The 25007-nt window shown below is 41.3% G+C and overlaps 1 protein-coding gene and 1 long non-coding RNA gene across 3 annotated transcripts in view; one reads left to right on the forward strand and one right to left on the reverse strand.

The window, feature by feature from the left end:
* plxna4 (plexin A4) overlaps positions 1-1490 on the forward strand; it is a 364224-nt gene extending 362734 nt beyond the window's left edge. For both annotated transcript variants that reach the window (XM_049566659.1, XM_049566658.1), the window contains exon 32: positions 1355-1490. In XM_049566659.1, coding sequence (XP_049422616.1) covers positions 1355-1450 — 96 coding nt within the window. In that variant the 3' untranslated portion in view covers positions 1451-1490. The remainder of the gene's footprint in view (positions 1-1354) is intronic.
* LOC125882796 (uncharacterized) overlaps positions 1-25007 on the reverse strand; it is a 156969-nt gene that overhangs the window by 7681 nt on the left and 124281 nt on the right. The window contains exon 5 of the long non-coding RNA XR_007448413.1: positions 1336-3305. This is a non-coding gene — a long non-coding RNA (uncharacterized LOC125882796). The remainder of the gene's footprint in view (positions 1-1335; positions 3306-25007) is intronic.

The following is a 25007-nucleotide window of genomic DNA, read 5'->3' on the forward strand; positions in this document are numbered from 1 at the left end:
TCCATGTATGTTTCACGACAGTACAGCAGTGCTAACGTTACTCTACGCCATTAGCCTATGTTTTGACGATGGCTAAACAATCTAACACTGTTTAAATAAAGCGTGAGATTTTTTTTGTTTAACTAGAACGGCCCCAAAAACGCTGTCACTGTTGAAGGGATACTTCGCTGATTTTCAACTAGCTTTGTCTCAAACAATGTGGGTAGCGTGTGTAAATGCACTGTGGTAAACTTCCCTCCATCTCACCAGTGGCTAGATATCCCTCCTCGCCCCCTCTGCAAAATTCCACATGAAGACATGATGTAGGTAATCTCTCAAACTAGGACAGAAATCTGATCAAACAGTAACACCAGGCTGTGCTGATCAAATATGAATCAAGATTATGTTACTGCACTGCCTATTTCTCGCCTTAAAATGTTCTTTAGAAACAAAACGGGGGGCCGAAAAAACTGAGATTAACTGGTAAAAGTAGGAAGCTCTGATCAAATTAAAATGAAGATTCTGTAACTGAGGTGCCCAGTTCTCAAATGTTGTAGAAACATTTTTAAGCTCTCTGTTTAACTCTAAGAGATCAAGATTGTTTCAAACAGACCATTTAAGTGAGATGAACAGACTGAAAACTTTATCTTTTGCCTTATTAGTTTTGACAGATGTTGAGTTGGGGGGGGGGGGGGGGGGTTAGTCGTTGGGAACAACTGAAAATGGATGCTGGCATTTAGAAAAAAAACACTACGTAAACACAGGCCCTTAAAATTACATTTTTGGTTTCTTTGTTTTTTAAAGTTCAATACATGCATGATGTTTAAATGAGTAATCACATTAAACAATTGTGATCTCAGTATTGACCAAAATGATGATTATGATTTGTTGCCGTATCAAGCAGCCCTAGTTTTACAAAACTCTATCGACGATTTAATAATTTTTTTTTTTTTTTTTTTTTTTTTAATGGTAACTTGGGGTTGCCGTTGGTATCCAGAGTCACAGCTGCATATCCAGGGTTACATAAGCTGTTGTCCTTCACAAGGAGGAAGCTACAGTTTTTTCAAAGTCACCTTTCAAGCTAACAGAGCATTTGATGTTCAAAAGACAACTTTTCATTGGAAGATTCCTTTAACTGTTTTAGACACATTTTGTCAGCACACTCAGCAGTGATACATCAGTGCAGTTACTAGAGTAAATACTTTCTGCTGTAATGTTTCCGTAAGAAAATACATAGGAGCATCAAGTTTTTGCCTTTGATTAGTTATCAGGATTTACTAGATTTGAAGTGATGATTTTGTCATGTTGAGTAAAGTGTGTGTATGTGTGTGCGTGTGCGTGTGCGTGTGCGTGTACCTCACTGTCCTGCTGGCAGATTGTGTGTTCACTGGAGCAGGACGATGCAGCCCGGAAACAGAGGCTGGCCTTCAAGCTGGAGCAGGTTGTGGCCTTCATGAGTCTGGAGAGCTGAGGACCGCACTTCCCAGGGCGCACTGGGAAAAGACCCCATCAGAAACCGAGCCGTGCCTGAGCGAAGACCTGTCCCCATCTTTTTCATCATGTGACTTCCTCCCTCCGCCTTTCAAAGATGATGACTTCTTCCTTGACCTTTTTTCTGCTTCCTCTTCCCTGAGAAATATTTTTCTTTTCCTCATCCACTCTGCTGCATAGACTAGTTTACCTGAAGATATCGGAAGGGTGGTTCGGGGCTGAGGTCGGCATTTCCCACAGTGCAATGCGGGGGATCCCTCAGCTTCACCACAGGGAGAGCTTCAAGGGGCGATTGCTTGAAAGCTGGCCATATTGGCATACTTCAGTCCCCCTGCTGGAAGACAAGAGGGGAAAAACATTTTTATGTTGCCTTCAAGAATTTACACTGATAGGTAATTCTTTAAAAACCACAATGTTGGGTGTCCATTTTGTTGAGAACTTTTTTCAAAAATAGGATAGTTAAAGTAAAACCATCTCTAGAGTCCAGTTTATTGTAGTTCTATATTCAATGTATGGAATCAAGAGGAAACATCAACAATGATGACTGCAAGCCAAATGAACACCTCTGAAGAAAAATTAATGCAAGGATGGTTTGCCAAGTTTACACTGTACCTACAAGCGAAGCATACATATCTGCGAAATTTGGGGCGAGTCCAGGCAAACCTAGAATGTTCTTGTGTTCTTTCAATGTAGCTGGAGTTGTATTTAAGAAAAAGACTGATGGGGGGTAGGGAAGGATTAGTGCTTCTCTGAACTTTTCCTTTATCGAAATGTGACTGAAACTAAAACTTTACAAACCAGAGCATCCCCGATCTATAACCCTTTGCAACATTCGCACATTGTTTCCCGCCCAGCATACATTTACTTCAAAGAAAACGCTCATGATTTCTGCTTCCATCTGGCTTATGTGGCTACTGCAAAATTAACCTATTAGACAAAACCCTGGAGGCCCCCCGACCCAAGTTGGATCCTCTGTAAGAAGCACACAACCAACCCTGGAAGACAGTGTTTTGACTGCTAATCCAAACACCAGAAGCAGTCTTTGTCTGGCTCACGCCACTTCCAATCTTGTGTCGCCAGTGCGACAGTCTATCAAAGCACACACACATACATGCACAGATACACACACAATCAGCAGTTGCACAAGATCCTGACTGCCCAGATATCTACGCCAACCCTGGAGGAGGTAAAGGGAAAAGCTGACTGAAATGTACTGGGTAAGAAACTGCTTGAACATTTTAAAAGAAGAAGAACGATTCAATACAGTGTAGCCAGAGACGGCTGACTGCTCCCTGAAGGGGCCCTGTTGTGAGAGTAGCACTTCTTTCCCAGGATGTTCTTATTTAAAGACTTTTGTGTGGAGAAATCAAACAAGATGGACTTAGTCGGTCAGCCAAAAACCAAAGGAGCTTGAAATTTTCAAAACGGTCAAAAATGTATTTGTAAAGTGCCACTGAGGAACTGACAAAAAAAGGACGATGTAAAAGACAACCACTTCTAGGACAAAAAAAAAAATTATTGTGACTGGAACTTTAACAAACCTGTGTGATTTTTTCTGACCTCAGTGTGTCGAGGTGAGAGGCTCTGTGGGCGAGGTGATCCGATCCTCCTTCCTCTTTCCATCGTCCCGGGTCTCTCCGGCTCTCGGCACACCGTTCACCCTTGTGTCCGGCTCCTGACTTGCCAGTTTTCTTTTCTGTTTTGCACAAGCGTTGGAGACGGTAGCTAGTTGCATACGGCAAAACCCCAACTCTTGAGTGTGTAACTGTTGAGGCGCTCTTGTCTGTATTAGTGTAGTTGTCCTCAGTGGCGGCAGGGGGCGGCCTTCTCCAAGCCTCAAAAGAAAAGAGAAAAAAGAAAAAAAAAATCTGATAAAGCAGAGCAGGAACAGAAACAAGACGTGAGCATCACGGCAGGATAAACAGAAAACGATAGACTTTAAAAAGTAGATACGACTTGTTGGAGAGAGCGATTGAAAGAGAGATGATGGAGGCGCCCTCCGTACCTTTTGACCTCTGCCCTTTCTTTTGCCTTGACAACGTGCCCCATGTGGTGATGTGAATGTGTGAAGACCGCCCTAGGTCCACCTTGGGTCCTTTATTGGCTTTTTAAGCGCATGTAAAACGTAAACAATTTAAGAAACTTATTTAAAAAAAAAAGTGAAAAATAAGAAAATTAAGCCTTGCAATGATGATGTGGATGTGTTCTTTTATCTTTCTTTTGCTTGGAAGAATCGAGATGGAAAAAGTGGATTGTTCATGTAATAAAAACTATAACTTTCGTTTAAGGTGGAACCTTTATCCAGCTCAACCCCCACTGCAGAACCTCATGCCCATGGTTTTTGTGAAGTGTTAGATGCTAAATAAAACAGATATTATATACCCTTGCATGTTGACCTATTTGGATGGTATGAAATGGAACTGCCTTGCTCAAAGATATTTATATACTTCTACTAGTACTTTAAAGTCATTCAAAAGCCAACTGTTCGTTTTAAGATTATGGATCTCACATAAAGACAACATCGACTATGTTTTGAATTCCTCGTTGCTCCATTACAGGCCGTCAGTGTTTTGTGACAGCTGTGTCTTTCAGTTTTGGTACACAGAAGACGCAAGCCGAGTCTTGCTCTGTCTTTGCTGCTATTACATCTTGTTTTGAGAGTCGTCTGCTGCATTACATTGATTATTCCATCATGATAACTGCTTACATTTTTCTTAATCTCCATCAGTTGAGGCCAGAACAGAAACATTTTGAGTTGTAAAGCTGTTTTTCAGATAATTGAAGATGGCCACTTAAGAAAGCAAACAGATGTGGTTTGACGAAGGTTCATTTCATAAGAAGCAACAAAAGACTGCATCAGTTTGCTGCCGTATGTCACAAAATAAAAATGTTCTCATCCCTTTTTTTTTTTTTTTTAGAAGAAGCAGTGTATACATGTGATTTATTTATCACACTTTCTAACAAGAGAGGCACATTAGGCTTGATAGTAGACTTATGTTTAATGCTGAGTTTGGCAAGTGACTGTTTCTTTCTTAGCCCTTGTGTCAAATGTATGTGAGATATCCAAGTCCATTAGTTCCTGTCTGCAGCTATACAGTATGATGAATGTCTGTTTGAACTCGGAGGGGTATATTCACAAGGCGTTTGCTGGACATGTTATGTAGTAAACATATCAAACCTATCTGTTATTGGACAACGAGGGGAATAGGAATTGACTTAGCAACTTTATATTAATTCACGTAAAGCTGGCATTGATATTGAAAGAAACCGAAACCGCATAATTTCAAAGAAGCCCTGTCACTCATGTAGCCAATGTATTCTCTGTCTAGACACCCAAAGTTTCCCCTCACGGCCGTGTGTTAATAAATAACACAAGGTGAGAGTCCTGGACTGTCATTGTGAATCTGCCCCCCAGTTGAACATCCTGTCTTTCATTTCTCCCCGTCCCCCGTCCCTCCCCCTGCAACAAAGGTCGCCTGCTAGAAGCCACCTTGTGTTGCAGCGTCCACAGATAAAGTTTCCACCTTCAAACGTTTTGTAGGAACTAAAAATGTCCTCCTAGCTCAGTGTTATAGCAGGTGTTACAGAAACATGCTAGAAAAGACTTTTACTAGACCATATTTGAAAGATAAAGAGTATCTTATCGAGAGATAAAAACGAAACCTGGGGGATATAAGGCGAGCTTCTCTAACTTTGTTATAATTAATTGTATACCTGTGTATGTAAATATAATGCATTCCTATTTTGCAGTCAAGAACAAAATACTATTTGTAATATAGAATAAACTTTATTATGAAACCAAGCATCTCATGATTGTTTTTGCCTGTTTGTTTCAGTTTGCAGACCGCAGCAGTCCTGTCAGAGGCTAATCAACACTAGCTACATTTGAATCACACCCGTGGTGACAATCAAAGTTTATAGGTCCAGTGTGAAGGAGTCGGGGATATATTGGTGGGAATGGGATTTAAGTGTTTTCTTTAATGTATAATCACCTGATAATAAGAACTGTTGTGTGTTGGACAAACCAAACACTGGCTCAAGAGATCTAGAGAGGGTCATTCATGTTTTTGCCTCGACAATGTAGTGAGCATTCCCCCTGCAATGACTCAAACAGCATCTGGGAAACACAGATTTCTAGCATGAAATGCCTTGTTCAGTGTTTTTACCGGTTTAAATCACCAGGTCTGTTTGTTTTGAGGAAGCAGAGACCTCTGCAGATAATTCAGTTCCCGGTAAAAACTTCCCAAACACCTGGATCTTAAGTTAAAAGACAAAAAAAGGTGAGCACACATCAGCAGTTACTGGGCTAGCATCCTGTCTACAATGAGCCGAACAGCGTTGGGAGAAATGCTGATTTAAAACGTGTAACCGCATTTAGTGTTTCTACCGGTTTAAATCACCACAGCTGTATGATTTGAGGAAGCAGATAATTCAGCTCCTGGTAAAAACCTCTTGAACGTCTGGATTTTAAGTTATAAGAGAAAAAGGTGAGCATACATTAGCAGGTGCTGGGCTAGTGCTCCATCTGCAATGAGCCAAACAGAATTGGAGAAACGCTGATTTGAAACGTTAAGCTACTTTGCTCAGTGTCCTAACTAGTTTAAATCACGAAGGCTGTTTGTTTTAGAGAGAAGGAGATCTGCAGATAATTTGGCTCCCGGTAAAAACCTCCCGAATATCTGGGCCAATATTCACAAAGAATCCTAAGACTAAAAGTAGCTCTTAGTGACGTCATTGTAAGAAAAATCTTAGAATTCCTCAAATTCTAAGATTTTTCTTAGAATTTTCCCTTGGTAAGATAAAAGTTATTCACAAAGCATCTTAGGCCTTAAGAGAGCTCCTAAGGTGGAAAACTGTTAAGAGGAGGAAGGAGAACTTTTAAGAAGCCTAAGAGTGTCTTAAACAGAGAAGATGGCGGAAAGACAGAGAGGAAGGAGAGATAGTCTCTGTATATTGAACGACAGTGATTTAATAAGACGCTACCGGCTTGATCGTGCAGGGATGTTGTTTATGGTTGACCCCATCAGGGATGAGCTTACTTTTCCCACCCAGCATAGTAACGCAATAACGCCCGCTTTGGATTGCAGCACGTACCAGCGCTTCTCCCACTCATCGCTTGTGCGTAAAAGGAGAGGGAACGACGCAAGAAGAACGTCGGGCAATGCGCTCCCAAGTCTGCCTCTTCCCTTGTGCCGTGATCCTAGGACCGAATTTCCCTCTTAAAACTCCTTTGTTCTCCTCCATGAGCTGTGCCAACAGCAGGCACTGCTCTTCTGTTCTTTCTCGTTCTTTTTTTTCCTCCATTTCGTTCGTTGTTTTGGTCATTCTGCCAAATCAAACCGCTTTTTACAAGGAGGCCAGCAATCTCAGTAATTGCTGACAGCTGAGTCTGCGTCCACCATTAATATCAAATAGATTAAGTAGTAAAATTACCAGCATGGCGAGTAAACATAACAATAAGCAAATCAATATAATAATCGGCATGTGAATGAGGTACGTTCAAACATTTTGAAGCTGTGTAACAATTAATTTAATTTTGCTGAGTTTCATCATCATGACATAAAATTATTTTCATGATTACACATTTCTTAATACAGTCTAAGTTCTATGATCGGTTCATTTCACTGTCCATTCATTACTAGGAGCGCATTTGTTTTTCTTTTTTTTTGTAACGACCAATCACAGCTTTTAGAAGACTGCGTCATACCTAGCAACGGGGTCAACCACACCTCCTCACTAAGATAAACGTTTCTGTCCCCTCCTTGCTCAGAGTTGCTCTCAGAAACTTCCTGAATCACTCTTAAGCTAAGATTCCTTGCTAGGAATTTTTAGGCTAAGTTAGGAGCTGTCTGAGAGGACTCTGAGAATCTTTGTGAATACGGGCCCTGGATCTTAAGTTATGAGAGAAAAAAGCTGAGCACACATTAGGAGGTGCTGGGCTAGTGCCCCGTCTGCAATGAGCCTCACAGCATTGGAGAAACACTGATCTAAAAACTTATTTGTTCGGTCTTTTTACTAGTTTAAATCACCACAGTGGTTTGTTTTGAAGTGGAAGAGACCTCTGTGGATAACTCTGCTCCCGTTAAAAAACACCTGAACGTCTGGATTTTAAGTTATAAGAGAAACAAGGTAAGCACAGATTAGCAGGTGCTGTGCTAGCACCCTGTCAGCCTTGGAGAAACGCTGATTTGAAATGTGAAACTGCTTTGTTTCGTGTTTTTACTGGTTTTAATCACCTGGGGTCTCATTTATAAACATTGCATATGCACAAAACGAGGCCTGAAAGAGGCGTAGGCCACTTCCCACGCAAAAGCTGTGGTCTGAGTTGTGAGTTGATCGGTGAAACTTTGACCCAGGCTTTGGAATATTTTGGAGACCAATAATTGGTGACATGGGTGGTGAGCTGGAAGCCTGATTGTAGAATTTTTCAAATATTAGTGCATTTTTAGTATGGATCCTTTACATTGTTTTTCAAATGAGACCCCTAGTCCGTTTGTCTTCAAGAGGAGGAGACCTCTGCGGATAATATGGCTCCTGGTAAGAACTTCCTGTACAATAAACACAAAAGGAATTCTAACCAGTTTACACTTGGCACATGGGAAAAGTTTCACCTGGTTGCAATCTGCAATCCACCTGGATGCCACTAAATCCTACACACTGCTCCTGTAAGTTTAACAAAGAAATATTTACCTTCTGTGACCAGAAATACTGTGCTCTGAATCTAAAAGTACAATGAGCCAGATTTAGACCTTGACATGCCCCTCACCCCGCTGGGAAACACTCAGCCTCCTGCAAGATGCACATTTGATGATAAATATTTAAAGATCCAGTCGACCTCCGAGACCTCTTTACAGGCTAACTGTGGGTGGAGCTACACCGACAGTTTGCTGAATTCAAAAATCATAAATGAGTGAGCTGTTCTGCTCTAACAGGTGAAACACAGCCAACACAGGAGGCTTGAAGACACAGCTCCAAGATCAGGTACAGTCTGAAAGCACCAGTGTGGGTGTAAAAGGCATTACAAGGGCTTTAAATTAAATGGTGTGACCATATTTCCTGGCTAACAAAAGCCCAGGCCTTATGCTACCTACTCAGTGTTGAATATAACCTGAAGCAGGGGCCAGTGACAAATAAAACACGATAATAGCTCTGAATTCCTGGAATGCTCTCGCACATACAGACTACACTGTGTCTCGCCAAATAGCTCTAATTTTCCTTTCCATCTTAGTGACAGGTTTCAGCGGATGCTGAGGCCATCTCAGGTCTCACACTGTCTGGTGCCAGACAGAGCAACAAAGAATAAATGAACAAAGATTCATAACAAACAGCTGTTTGGTTCTATGTGCTGTCAACTGTATGCAGAATACACCATAACAAATGCCTCACTGTAATAGCAGAACATACCCATCCCATCAAAGACAGCCCTGTGCTTTTTAGAAGGATGCATATTGGCCCAAATTATTTAAGACTTTAACTATTCAAATTATGGTTTTATCCAATTAATTATAGGTCTATGGTCTGATTTTCCACATTACCACTGGGGAAGAAACCAAGGTTTGGAATAAATCTGCACTGGAGAAGTCAGTCTCTGAGTGCACACACTGAACAGTTCAATTCTAGACAGGAGTAGCTCAGGGAGTAAATCTCAAAATAGCATGTTAAATAGCAATAGTCATACTGTTAGCCCACCTCTCTAAGAGCAGAGACAGAAGCTTAGGTCATAGCGATGACATCCAATTCAGTCAAAACCACTGTTATCATAGTGGATGAATTTGTCTTACACAGTGACTTCTCATACTAGGCAAGACTAAGGCAGACTGGCAACAATCTGGTACTAAGATATGTATCACGATACAGGGGTTACAACGATTCAATATATTGCATAATATAATATATAAACGAGTTGATATATTGTGATATTTTATCTATTTGAGGAAAACTGTGGTAGTATAAAAAACACACCAACATATGCTTACATGGATGGATTACTGAACGAGCCTACCGGGCACAGGCAAAATGTCACTCATCAGGAAAAGAGATACCAGGAAGAGACTTAAAATGACAGGAAACAACTACCAAGAGACTCACATCTACAAAAAGGGGAAACACAGCCACAAAGAGAGACAAAATGAAGTGACTAAAAAAGAGCCCAAGAGACACAAAACAACCACAAAAACACTTAAAATTGCTACTGAGACACAGAATGATGACTAAGAGACACCAAACAACCAAAAAGAGACTCAAAAACCCAGAGAATCAAAATAAGCTCTAAGAGACATAAAATGACTACAAGGGAACACAAAACAACCACAAAGAGACACAAAACAACAAAAAAACTAAACAGACTCAAACTAAACAGTCTCAAGAGATCACTAAGAGACACAAAGAGACTTAAAATGACCACTAATGCAAGAAGTATACTTGCTGCAGACAACACATGCACATTCTCATCATGGCTGCCACGCGTATTTTGCAGTTGTTTGGCGCATAGGCCGCGAGGTAACGTGACCCGTGCGCGAGATGCAATATTGACATGAACACTAGAGGCGCTCGTGCAAAGTAGACCTCTAGAGACCGTGAACGTGAGGTCGGGCTGCTCTTACCATCTCCGATGGCGGCGGAGATGACGCCTTTTCCTGTGCCGAGATCTTTAAAGACATAAAATTATAATCTCCTCTTCATCAAGAGTATCCATGTTTGGAGACCTCTGTGTCTGAATGCTGTGGTCTGCCCCTAACGGAGACCACCAGTACCAGGTGTTTTGGCTGCATAGATGAACAACCGTGCTGCAGTAAGTTTCCACACAGGCGCAGCACACTATGTACACGTACGTTTGGCCATGCAGCCAGTATACTTGTGCCCTAAGACACACAAAACAACTACAACGACTCAAAAGATCACTAAGAGAAACAAAGAGACTCAAAATGACCCCTAGGAGACCCAATATGACTACAAGGGGACACAAAACAACCACAAAGAGACACAAAACCACAGAGAGATCTGCAACCACTACAAAGAGATGTAAAACAACAATAAAAAGAGGCTAAACAGTAAAAAAGTCTTTGAGTGTTGCTCCTTTATAGGAAAGGTGGTGGGGCCTTCTGCCTGTCTGTGCCCAGGTGCCTATTATCTCATAATCCACCAATGTACAGAACAGTAGCATCTGTATTTGTATTATTACAGTCAAACAAAAGTGCACCACTTCTTGCGCAATCTATTTAAAGGAATGAACATTTGCCTATAAAAGTAATTAAAAAAAAAATAGGTAGAAAAATTAATAAAGAAACTGTAGACAATCAAAAATTGACAGTATTTTTGAGAACTGATGCAGTATTAATAGTTTCTTACATCCCTGGGCAGGATGAGAACAAACTTTGCTGCAAGCTGGGAACAGATGAACAAAGCTGGGCCCACAAATCAGCTTCAGTCGACAAACACTAAGACTGGGTCGGTCTGTTCGAGCCAGCTGATACTGACAGTAGATATTAGATTTATAGAGCCAGGTGTTTATGTAAGCAGGTGTGAAGCTGGCATCTTTATACATGTTGATTCTATACGACTACTTTTCGAGTAATTTCAAGTATAAGTTTAAAAAGTTTGGTCCAACTTCTCTTAATGAGGGAAGCTTAAAGACACAAACAGGACAGCTCAATGTACATCTCACAGATGTAAATTTACATACATCCTCCCAACTCTGACAACTTCTCCATTCCATCTTCCAAGTTGGATTCAGTAGTTAGAAACTGGCTGATGGATTTTCTAATTAATGAGTAAGGCTGGCTCACTGGGCCTGGACCTCTTATTGTGTTTGGCTCTGAATCAGCCTATTACCACTCCAAGTGATGCAAATGCTGCTTAACTCCTAATCTAAGTTACAGTGGAATAAGCTCCATGGGGTAAATCCATGGATCTCATTTATATTGTCAGGAGGCAGGTTACAAAAGCTTCTCCAGTTTAATGAGAGGTGTTTCCTGACATGATGCAACCCAGGTCATTATAATGCAGGGAAGGCAAATATCTGCTGCCAAAATAATTAGGAAACAGCAGCATTGGTGCAGATTAGTTAAACCCTCCTTCTCTTGAAGCCAATCTAGCAGTCCTGAAGCCATTCAGGAAAATCAAAGAGGGAAATCCCTGCCTCTAAGCACATATCAGTCTACAAAGCTTAGCTGTAGTTCAGCAGTAAACACAGAACTGGTTTATTTTACTCTACAATCTGCATTATTCAGTATCATACATCAAAGGCAGTCAAACACATTTTAATGTACTAATTTTCTGATTCTATTTTTCAAGTGGCAGCTTCGTTATCTCACAAAACACAAGGCTTCCACGTCTGACTTTTTGCAACATCAACTTTTTTCAACTGGTACAGCTGTACAATAGAGTGCTGCAGGGATGATGTTTATTTGTAGGCCAGCTCAGAAGTTAACATCGCCCTGGTTCCCTCTACAAAAAGTCAAGGTGATGTTTCCATCGCATTTTGGATTACTGCTGAAAATAAGCTCTGTGGCAAACAAAGGCTTATGACACTGACACACAACAACATGAACACCACCTTTAAGTGGAAATGCAATAGCGAAATAAAAAGCTAACATTAGCAAGGCTCAACAACAAACATTTTCTGGGGCAGGTAAAATGCCATGTTATTTCCATTTGCAGTATTGTATTTGGCGGTATGGCTCTGTTTTGGGGCCCCTCTGCCTTTCCTAGGCCTACATAGAAAGCCTCTTCCACATGCCTACATGGAAAGGCTAAAGGCAGAGAGAGCACACCTCTCTGCCCTTCCATGTGCCTTCATGGAAAGTCTAAGGCAGGCAGCAGTAGCAAAGGCCCCCAAAAACAACAAAAAAGCATTAATGACAAACAGAAATGACATTGCTCAGTCAGACACAACATGAAAAGGAGGAGCTGGGTTGGAGGTGGGTTGCACGGGTTGTCATTTTTTGTGACAATAAACTTTGGTGTTATCTGACAACCTCTACTACATAAATCAATTTGTACAGGAGCAAGTAAAAAAGCAGATTTCTAAACCACATGCCTGACTGGGCAAGTGGGAAAAAACATCAACGATGAACCCTGGTTAGGCTCTAAACTAACTACACCGTGGTCACATAACTTTGACATCGCCACCACAACAAGGCTCTAAAGCCATGTTTGCCGCAGTTCAGCGTGATGAAGTTCTGCAGTGTCATTCAGCCACTTGTTAGCAATCGTCTTTGAATCTTTAAAATTTATCTTTAGCTCTGTTTCCACCAAGCAGTACGGTACGGTACAGTTCAATTCGGTACGCTTTTTTTTCCATTTCCACATCCAAAGTTGTGGATGGTACCAATGGAACTGTTCCATGCCGTCCTCATTTTTGATCCCCCCTCTGTTGGGGTACCTAGCACACAGATCTGGCACTAAAAGGTGGAGCTGTGAACACTGCAGTCTGTTGATTGGTCAATAGAGGACAGTCACTCTGCTCAGGGCTGAGTTGTGGCTGGTTTTGAGGTTCATGTAACCACTGTTCATACTGTGGAGAGTTTTATTAGTAAACTGTAACTATATAATGAAAGAATGTTTTGCTGCCTCTCACAGCAGCTGGAGTCTGAGAAAAATAATTCATTGGGACGACTGTCGGCAGCTTTTAAGGTGGAAAGTTAACTTGTTATATTGCTCAATGCACGAGTAGACAACATGAATCCATCAACACATCTTAAATTTAAATGTGACAAATTTGACCATTACTTCAGTTTTAATTGCCTCTCTTGGGTGACATAGACTTTTAGTTATGAGTGGATTTTCGAGTGTTTAAAACGGGGCAGTGAGTGACAACCACACCCACATGAAAGAGTACAGCTTGCGGTGGAAATACTAGGGTCTAGGTACCATGTCTAAAGGATTACTTTTGGTTCCAAAGGTACCATAGCAGAAGTGTTTGGTGGAAACAGTGCATTTATGTCATAAACAAAAATGAAAGTCTATTAAGCTTGTGTTAACCACAGACCTTATTTCAGGCATCTAACTAAGAACTCACTCAAAAAACCCACTGACTTTGAGACGAGGGAACAGTAAGTGCTTCAATGCTAACTCATTTCCAGGTTTTAGGCCTCATTCCTGCAGCTGTCTATAAAGCACATCTTTACCCCAGTACAACAAGGCCATCTTCAACACCTTCTCTGAGACACACAAACAAAAAGACACATAAATGGAAAACAGGAGTGACAGATGAGGAAATAGAAAGTTCTGTGTAGCAAAGGAGGGCAGGGGAGGTGTGAAGTGTAGAAAACAGAGTGACAACCCGCTGGAGGGTTCTGCCCGTGGACCGGAGGCTGCGGCACTGAGTGGCTGATGGGGACGAGAGATTGAATTGGCCCAGTGTCACCCTCCATATACCATCCAGTGAACTGGGAGTAATGGGTGAGAAATAGAAAGGGGGAAGGTGGAAGGAGAGAGAGAAAGAGAGGTAGGGAGAGGGAGGGAGGGCCGCCAAGTGTCACCCTAATTTTCTGACTAGTGGGGTGGGAATAATGGAAGGGTGGAGAGAGGCAACTCTGAGGGGTGATGGGGTTGAGAGAGGTTGGATGGAGGTAGTGAAGGGGGCAGGATGATAGAGAGCTGGCTATGATTGCTTCGCACCAGGGGTGGTTTTCCACACTCCCATGATCACTGCAGCCCTTTCACCCCAGACCCCCACCCCGCCGTCACATCCACACACACTGATGTGATGTGGCCATGAGAAAGAAAGAAAGATTAGTAGGTCTGTCCACATGGAGATGGAGTGATGGACAGAGGAGGAGAAGAAGTGAGGAGTTTGGTGCTGTTGAGGCAATCAGTGTTAGAGGGCATGAGAGGTTACGGGATTGGATAATCGATAAGGCTGAACCTGCAGCTTTGGGGACCTGAACCCATATTCATCCCCTGGCCACCTCAGCTTAAAAGACTTATCTTCCAGACAAGTGACTATTAGATTTACTGTCAACAGAGCAATTCAAAAGATTTATATCACTCACATCACCCTTCTTACAAAGAAAGACACGTTTGAGTAACAGGTCCAGGTAGGAAACTAATGTTACAGAAAAAACAGCTCAGTTATCTTGGAGTATAAAAACACTTCAAGTTTAGTAATGGTTTGGCCCGGCTAATGGTGCCAGCCTGTCTCATGTTTGTGATGTATCTCTAACACTCATTGGCTTCGGAGCATGGAGACGGCAGAGGAGAAGAAAGGGATTTTATCTGAGCATTAGAGGTGTCAAACTGGAGAAGGCGCAAAGATCTTAAATCTTTTCCTATTATCTCTGTTTTTCTTTTTTCTATTTTTCTGAAGGTTGCAGCATTTTTAAAGGTCACTCATTTTTTACTGCTCTCACTGTTTTCAAGCTTTTTCCAAAGATTTGGCCCCAATCCCAACAAACCCCTCCCTCCTACCACTGAGCCCTTATCCCTCCATTTTGCGTGTCTAGGGGTAGGGTGTCCTGATTCTTGTTGGGATAGAGGGGTGGGGGTGAAGTGTTCAGGCTACATGTCCCTCCAAACGGAGGTTTTTAAGAGGCACACTGAAAAACTCAACTTTAACTTAAGCGCTCAGCTGTATTTTCTTCATTAATAAAGATTTAAAAGCCACAATAAGCATTGTATCATCCTAGTTTAATGCTGTTTCAATGTATTATAACCCTTGTCTTTATGACGAGCATAACAGAAGAAATCACTAGCATACCTGTGTCTCCATAGCTAACTAGCTAGCTAGTGTTAAGTTGCTGATTTGTGCATGACAGTCCCACATTTTGACACATAAATCCATGTGACATTTCCACCCGTTTCATGGCACGTGATTAAATAAATTAAATTAAACTGAACAAAACCCTGAGCTTGAATTAGGTTGAATTCTCCTCAATTTACAAGTATTCTTTTTTTTCCCCTTGTTTGTTTGTTGTTGTTATTTTAATGAAACTGGCAGTTCTGGTGTGTAAATGGCAGGAGTTTTAATCGTCTGAATTAAGAGGGAAACAGAACGAAAGAGGGGAAAGTGACAGATCAATCGAGTAATATAGTAGAGAACTGGGGAAGGGGGATCGAGCATGACCAAGAGGGGAACGGAAAACAAAATAAAGATGGGCACTGCAATCGACTTGGTTGGCAGTGTTTGCTTCTGCCTCCCCAGTAGTGGAATTGATACGTTTAACATGCAGCAAAAAATGGTGATCATCATCTGCATAAAACATTGCCATGGAGAGCTCTGCACACTAGATGCACCGAGGGGCGCAGCTTGTTGTGCCGAACCTGTCGTGCACGAAATGACAGATGATTAAAATAACAGAAGATAAAAAGTGGTGCAAGGAAACATGTCAGCTCTTAGCTTGTAATTAATGTTTTAATATTAAAAACATAGCATAATAAATAAAAATTTTTTTTTTTTTTTTTTACAGGAGGAATTCTGGCCTAAAATTGCTGTCGGCCAGGCTCGGGTTGAGCTTGGACCAAAACTGCGGGTTTATAAAGTGTCAAGCCTGATTTTTGGGCCCAACCACAGTTCACAGTAGGACACAGTAGGAGCATGAGTTGCTAACGTTAGTCTACAAAGCATCGCTAGTAGCCTGGTAATGAAGCAGTCTTTTTTATTTGGCGACTTGTTTGATTGATTGATAGGATAAATCCTAAGTTGTGAACAGTGTCCGGACAACTGCAAAAGGCTGCATGTAGCCCACATAAGAGCAATCACTACTGCAGAAGACGCCATATTCACAATGTCAAGCAACACTTTGCATCTGTTTATGTAAACACTAACATACCAACGAAATATCAAGGTCTTAAAGGACCAGTGTGTAATATTTGGCATGGTTTATTGTCAATCTGAATCTGAATCTTCTACCCATTAATATGTTTATATAAGTGTATAATCGCTATAAAATAAAATTTGTTTGGTTTTTGTAGCCTTATAATTATGCTTTTATGCTTTTATATATATATATATATATATATATATATATATATAGCAAGGGTCTTGCTTTAGAGAGGTCGCCATGTATGTACGGCAGACTGAGCGGACAATCCAGCCAGCCAGAGAACACGTTTCACGTGTATAAATGAACCAACGAAGACAGTGGAAGGAAGGAAGAAGGAGGAGGAAACAGCAGAGTGTTAGTAGTTCGTCGATAGAGAGTAGTGAAAAGTTTTTTTAGTTATAAAGTTTGCGAATGGACCACACTTACCACGCAACAGGAGAGAATGAACCCGAACCGTCATCTGCGAGGAAAAGAAGACGCAACTTCACTCCTTGTGATGCACTCTCTGCGGCGCTTTTCCTCCTGATGATATATCTCCCCAACGACGGTAGCGGTAGCACCAAATCCCATTCTGTGCATTCAGCCTCTCTTCTCGCCCGCTCAGCATCAAACACATGGAGTTCCTCATCTGTATGCTCCGGCTCAAACTGGTATGGCTCTGGGTCTGTGTCCGCTACAAGAAACTCTTCAAAATCGCGTTCAAAGTCGTCCATTGCAGCTACTATAGTCCGGAGATATTGCTAGGCTAAATAAACAGCTGAGCTCTGTTTACAGGCCACGCTGTCAGTCAGTGTGCGGGCTGGAGATTGGTGGAGCAGAGAGGGGAGGGGTCCCCACTCAGTATGGTAAACGAGTATGTCTGTATGAAGTGTGTGTGTTACGCTAGAAGAGTCAGAGTTTGGGACGGAGTCTTTTACACCCTGGAGTGTTACCAGAGTTTTTGGAGTGCTCAAATAAACTGGCCTTTTTCCTGAACGCTCCTCTGGTCTCCTGCTCGTGAGGGATTCATTACAATATCGTAACATGGTTTAGATTTCTAAATAAATATTCACCTTGTCGCTAGATAGAACTACTCCTGAAAAACTCGTGTCCGCGCAAAGCTTTTTGTCCCTATGAGGCCACCGTCATTCACCCGACGGGAGGGGTGAGCGAGTGAGCCCTGCAATCTGGAATTTGACCACTGATGTCACTGTTTTCAACCCATTTTACACACTGGCCCTTTAAAGGATTGTCCCATTTTATAGGGTCAAATTTTAACCACTGCCTCTTGTAACTCCAAACACTCCTAACGAGGGGAAGAGATAAAAATATAAAATGGGATTGTGCCTGACAGTTGTTCAAAAACAGTTGAGTTAAAATGTTTTTTGTAATAACATACTGCCCAAAATCCTTTTAATAATCTCAAATGATACCAAAAGACAAAGAAACTGTTATTGAAACATCTGATTCTGGAGTGCAGTTTCTCATATGGTCCCTGACACGTGGATAACTGGCTGATGTGTAGACAGATAGATGGATTGATGATAGGAGTGCAGCTCGGACACTGGTTGACGGGTCTAATCTCAGGAATGAATTTCGAGATATTGACAACTGTACACAAACAGATGGGAGCAATTACCGATATTAGTCCATTCTCCTCCGTCTGCTCCATCTTGGTAAACATTTGTGTTGCTGGTTTGGCAGCAGAGATAGAGTGGGAAAGGAATCAGACAGATTCAATGTTATAGCCAGAAACACCCTAAACGCTACAGATGGAGAATGAAGATACAAATCTGAGCCTGTCAAAAGGTTTCAGAACAAAGAGTCTGAACACTGAAGAACCCTTCAAGCTGAGACAAGGTGTCTGCTGGAGTCAAATCAATGAGTATAAACAAGTGTGTGATAATTCCTCTTCAGGGCAGATACTTGGATCTGACTCCTATTAAATGTTTTCCCCTGTTTACTCCATTAGAAGCCAATATCAGGTGGCACTGCTCAAAGGAATACTTAATCCCCCAAATGACCATTTCTATACACATTACTCACCTTATGTTAGACTGATTTCGTGATGATTTTTTTTGTGTTTGCCTGCAGTGAATGAAGAATGCAAACCAAGAGAAAATTCTTGATGAGCTGAAGTCATAGGTGACCATGTTTAACAGTGGCAGAACGATATCAAAAGGTGTTTACAAACCCTCACACAGCTCGTGCAATATAATCCAAGTGACATTTATCCAGGCGTATGCCCTGTATTTCCCAAACAGGCTATCTACAGGTATGAAACACTTAAATTTAACAGACCTTTTTTGCTTATCAGATCTTTTCAAAATGATTTTTAACCAAATTTAAGACTGATTTTTGGGCTATGCATCACCCCGCCAGGTTTCATTCAACAATAATGACCCACTCACTGTACATTATTCCATGTATTACATGGCTACTTCCTAAATAAATCAATAATTTAGCATCAAATATTTATTCTAAAAGGATTTTATGTCACTCATAGTAATGGTCTAGGGCTGGGAGATATATCAACTATGTACGATGTATCTATATTTTCAAGCAAGATATGGATTTACACAACACTGAATCGAGTGTTCAGTAGAGCTGTATCATAAAGTAAATAGTATATATGTGGTCCTGTGCAGAAGTAGGTTTCATGTAGGAATGTGGTTGTTATTATAGTGAGTTAGGTTAATTTAAATTTTGCCAACTGGTAAGAGCAGGTATACAGTAAAAAGACAGTATTAGGCTAAATGGTAGGTTTAAAGAACATAGGAAATCCAGACTTTCACGCAGAAGAGACAAATTATGACAGAAACAAATTAAAAGATGGAAAATTAGAGCTTAAAAAAGTTTGTGGCAATTAAAACCCCATAGATTTAAATTTAGGATTAATTTACGACGTTTAAGGCCCAATATTTATTAAATTCAATATTTTAGGATTTTTTAAGGACTTGCAGATGTCCCTGTATGATGGGGAACCGAAAAGAAAGTGAATCTCTATTACCAAAAATAGTAATTTACCTGACTGAACATGATAGCTGCTGGTCTACCTTTGCGTCGATCTGTAGTTTATTTGTGTTACTGTGTGTCTTTGGTGTTTTAAAGGGTTAGTTCTGATTCACCAAATCACAAAACACAAACACACACAAGTTTTTCTTCCCAAATTTAAGGTAACATGGGGTAAAAGACATACAAATGATTATTTTTTGAGAGTGAAGTATTCCTTCAACATTATGATTTCTATTCATGCTCAAACAGTGTTTTTGATGTGTGATTGTTACCAAACCGTTTTGCTGAAACCTCCTCTCCATCTCCAACCCCCTGCTGGACCACCACTAACTGATAAATCAGCTACATGGCACAGGGTCTAGACACACACACACACACACACACACACACACACACACACACACAAACACACACACACACACACACAGCATGTTCTGAAGTCTCTTTTACGGGCTCCACAAATCTTCTCCCCATTTCAGCTCCTAATCAATAACAACCATGCAATTCCTTCTAAACTGCACATTTGCTCCTTGGGCTCCAGCACCATATGCTCTCACCGAAACACGAATTACCAGAGCAGTGTGACCCTATACAACACAGTGAATTGATTATCTGGTTGAGAAGTACATTGAATTTAATATTACTTTATTGTCCGCCTACGTGTCCAACACGTTCCTCCTGTTGATAATGGATTATAGCTGTGCAACAGACAGGTACGACTGAGAAAATCCCTCTGCTCCATAAACATGGAAACATGGATCAACTACAGGAAGAGGAAACGGCTTTCAGACAGTAATTGATTTGGCTCAACACTGTGACAGATGTACACTTTACTGCTCTTCCTCATGTCACAATTCCAGCCCATTATAAAACACTCTTTCACTGTGAATGACATTCAAAGCAATATGGAACAAATTTAACTTTCTGTTTGTACAGTTGTTCCACATTTGTAGCTGGTGTGTAATGGTACAGTGGATTTTTCCATTTCGCTCATTTACCATATTGTAACATGACTAGTTGCATTTGTTTACCATTAAAGGGCCAGTTCACCAAAAAGAAATCAAAAATACATATTTTTCCTCTCACCTGTGGTGCTTTTTATCAATCTTGAGTGTTTTAGTGTGATGGCAGAGTGTTTGAGATATCGGCCGTAGAGATGTCTGCCTTCTCTTGAATATAATGGAACTAGACAGCATTTTAAAGAAATTAACAGCAATGTTTCTTTGCAGAAATCATGACCTGATTACTCAAATAATCCAAATACCATGTTGTGAGCAGTTTCATGTAGGAACTATTTTCTTTTTACCAAACTACACCTGCCAACCTCGTCACCATGCAAAGGAAAGCATGCATCTACTGCTAACTCAAATAGCACCACTAAGCTAGCTAGCTAACGTTAGCTTAGAAAATAGTTCCTACATGAAACTGCTCACAACAAGGTCTTTGGATTTTCTTGAGTAACTGGGTCATGATTTCTGCAGAGACATTGCTGTTGAGTTTTTCAAACATATTTTTTGGCACTTTGCGCACCACAAGCCAAGTGCCATCTAGTTCGATTATATTCAACGGAGGGGGCAAACATCTCTACGGCCCAAAATCTCCAACACTCCGCAATTCACATTAAAACAATCTAGACTGATGAAAGCAGAGAGAAGAAAGAGAGAAGAGAAAAAATGTGCATTTTTGATTTTGGGGTGAACTGTCCCTTTAACAACAGACAGAAACAATCAACCACTTGACTGTCGTTAGTATTAACTAACAGAAAAAGACCTGCGTAATGCAGGTTTTATGACACAAACAGTGTAAATGAGTTTTAAGAATGCAGGCGTTTGTTACATTCCGGTATCTAATATTTCCATTTCCAATCAAAAATAACTTTTGCCATCATCCTCGCTAAAATTGAAGCACATATTCAACACATCTTGACCTCTAATTTACTTTCATGCTAACCGTATTCTCAGTTGACATGGTCATGCTCCTCGGTTAAGTAGATTTAAGCAATTATTGCAAAATGTACTTTACCTCCATGCATGAGTGCCATGAAACAGAAAAGGAATGTCTTGAGTAATGTATCCTAATAATATAGTATATAATGTATAACTGCTCCATTTTGTTGTAGGACAAAAAAAATGTAAATAAAATAAAAAATTAACTAAAGGAATTTAAATAATATTCATCTGTTTAGTACAAAGTCAAACACTGTCAATGATAACATCTGAAAAAAATAAAATCATTCATCAATCATTGTCAAAGGAATCCGTGTTTCTGTGAGCTGCTCCAGTGGGGCACCAGACAAAGGGCAGCCCTCTATCATAGTCAGCCACCTGTGGGCTTTTGTCACTGGCTCAGTCACACTCCTCATTCCCAACCTGTTAGCCTGTCGACAATGGACACCAGCCCATCAGCTGGCCTCAGAGCTGGCCCGTCTCTGTAGGCTCACTGCTGCATGGCACACAAAGCACAATCCTGCCAGGCACACTCACACAGAGATGAACACAAACATCCCCCCACCCCCACCCAAAAATTAACACACTATACATGAACAAAGCTGCGCACGTTTTCACAGCTTCTCCAGCACCAACATTATGAATATGAATAACCCTCGGGCCCGGACTTTAGCAGCCTGTGCCATTCTGTGTTGCGTTCAAGCCCTCAAGATGTCAACACAGAGACAGAAGGGCAAACTGAGAAACAAATCTGACAACACAGTGTGGGCCTGCAACCAGCTATAGGCATTAGCCAGTGATCGGGGGCTAGGAAAAATCTTGTCCTAGCATTGTAGCAAAGTGGTTTATTTAGCAGAGACAATCTGAACAGAGCACAGTGACTTACACTGGTTGTACATGCAGTAAACGTCCATGTGACGAACTAAAAGTTTGCATTTCAAGGGGCTGACTTGTCAGGAGACGTGTGACGACAGCTTGCTGAGAGGGCACAGATTGTAGAGGCGTAGAAACGATGGCAGGAAGATCGTCCTCTAATCCAATTCAGTGGCAGCCATTTGAATAATTGATGTGGGGACATAAATTGGTCCATTCCAGATGTCCCCTGCTCCCTTAATCAATACTGATTCCCTTAATCAATGGTTGGCTGGCCAGCCCAAGGCTTTGGCTGTTCTCCCCCCACACAGCCATGATGCAGCCAAAGCTTCCCACAGTCCGAGTCACAGGTGGTTGGCTGTAAAGTGGCTGTTTGCAGTGATAGGCTCTGGGTAATTGAGGCTCTTACCCGGCGGGGCTGGGGTGGTGAGAGGGGCAGTGGGGACCGCAGATTGGTCTGGTGTCTGGAGGTGGCACATGGCTTCCACTGGGAAATGACTGCAGAGAGACTGCCCTGGAAAGAAAACTTTCATTGAGGACAGACTCATTTGAAGACAGTCAGTCGGTAGCCGGCGAGAGTGATAGTGACTGTCTTGGAGAAGGGGGAAAGGGCATGGAGAGACTCTCATATTGGTTCATGCCGCATAAATAACCTGAACCTGCTCATTTCCATGCTAATAATCTTCAACCCTAACAACTGACAAATGTGCAGTACACACACACGAGCAGATAATGGTGGGCAGAGGGAGCCGAGTGCCAGGATGCCAGGACAGAGTGGAGCATAGCAGTGTGTGACAGCTGGGTGGCACAGCTGGGGGAGACAGATAACCCTCAGCCTGTAGGAGCTGACAAATCAGCCACATCCCTCCTCAGAAGACTGAACATAACTTCACCTGGCTCTGCTCTCTTTCTCATCCTCCCTCTGTACCCGTCGCTCTTGTTGTCCCTCTAAATGCCTCTCTCTCTTTAAAGCTGCCTCTCATTTTCTGCCTTCACAATGCCTGCGCCTGTTACATCCCTCACCCTTTCAGTGTCCTCTTCATATCAGTCTCTATTCCAAATGTACCCTGCGGCTGACAGGACACCGTCAGAATACACCTAGCCAGAGTGGTCCTCAGGCTGTCAGCAGGACATTGCAGTGATCCATCAATGTTCCCTCTTTTTTGGCCAAAAAACACATCTGTATGCTCCAGACTCACAGCACATCAACAGGTGGGGAGTGCAGGGGTAAATTCGCCACAGAGCAGAACAATGAGCAGAGATCAAATGACTGCACCATGTTTTAGCCAACTGAGTAAACATGCTGCTGATAGGACCTTGATGTACATCACATGACTAAAAAAATCAAACCTGTATTAATCGATTTTTGGCACAGAGGGGTAGAAAAACACAACAACGCAAGTATTGCCTCAAAGTTGTGTCTGATAATTTGCTGTAAAACAAATACCCACTTACACATTCACCAGAGCAACATTTGGATTCAAGACATTACATGAACATAAATTCAATTTCAGTGGTCTCCACCAGTGCCTGAGAAAATGTCTGGGTCCTCACCTTACTAGATATTTAATGTTTTTCACCAGCTAGTTGCCAACTTTGTCTGTCTGCTATTTGGTGCTGCAGAGCTTGTTTGCAGAAAATGGCCTCCCATAGGCCAGGGGTCATCAAGTGTATTTGTCCAAGGGCCAGAATATTTTTAAGGAAACATTGCGGGGGCTGGATTTTCAAGAAAAAATAAAATGTTAAATGACAGCTGTGAGTTTGTCCCCATTCTTGCATGAAGATATCTGGATGGGTCCAGAGCTTTAAATCTGTCTACTCCATCAAGTTGACTTGAAATGAGAGTGTGTTCGAGAGAGACTGACTGATAGAAGGGAAGAGAAGGTGAAAGGTGGACTAAATATCGATATTCTATACCATTTTTGATACCATGGGAAAAAAATTGACAACATGATGGCAATTTTTCTTTGGTTAGCAGAGAACAGCTCAATTACTGTGGTAAACATTAACAATAAAAGCTGGTACTGGTGTATCAATACTGCGGAAAATGAGTGTTCAAAATGTGTCAAATATTCAGAATCAACATGTATCCATAAATTGATATTTCTGACAACACTGCTTTCAGATAGACTATTAATAACTTATTCAGAACTCTGCTTTGTCAGTTTTGGACACATTAATATTACTCACTAATAATGGGCTGACAGATGGATTTAGGAAGTAACTGCACATAAGTAGAGTTGGTCAGTCATTCTTAATAAAATGATTTCCATCTCAGCTGTTTTTCAAGCTGCTTGAACATGGGAACAAACTGCTATTTATCTAAAATACATAGCACCATTTTTTTTCACCTTGATATTTTCTGAGTAGATTAATATTCTGTGGGCGTGATAGGTGGCTCTAGCAGGCTGTACATGGCCTGTGGGCCGCCAGTTGACGATCACTATGATAGGCAGTGTCCAATAGGGGGGTAATTCACCAGCTTCATCATGATAGGACATTATATCGATTCTTTAGACAACAATATGATATTTAGCAAAACTCAGGAAACTCCAAGGCACTCTCTTTGGAAAAATTAAAAAGCCTTTATTGTTATGGCTTGGTCATCTTAAACCTTTAAAAACTCTGACACGTTTCGGCATACAAGCCTTCGTCAGGGAGTCAAACCAACAATATGATATTTGCTGATATTACAAAGTCTGCCGATACGATTTTTATTTGATGCGATTTAGGGGCCTGTGAGCTATATAAAACAATATCATCTTCCCATTTAACACAGTCGGTTATAGAAGAAGCCACACCTTCCCTTTTTACCTTTTATTTATAAAAGATAAAACACATAAATAATGTAAGGAATTATAACCACTTAAGTGCAGCAAAATTTACTTTAAACTAAGGCTGTGCAATTAATCGTCTGGTGATCGCGAATCGTCAAATGATTTAGAAATTAATGAAATCG

This window comes from Epinephelus fuscoguttatus, linkage group LG22 (assembly GCF_011397635.1).
Source record: "Epinephelus fuscoguttatus linkage group LG22, E.fuscoguttatus.final_Chr_v1".
NCBI classification, from domain to species: Eukaryota; Metazoa; Chordata; class Actinopteri; order Perciformes; family Serranidae; genus Epinephelus; species Epinephelus fuscoguttatus.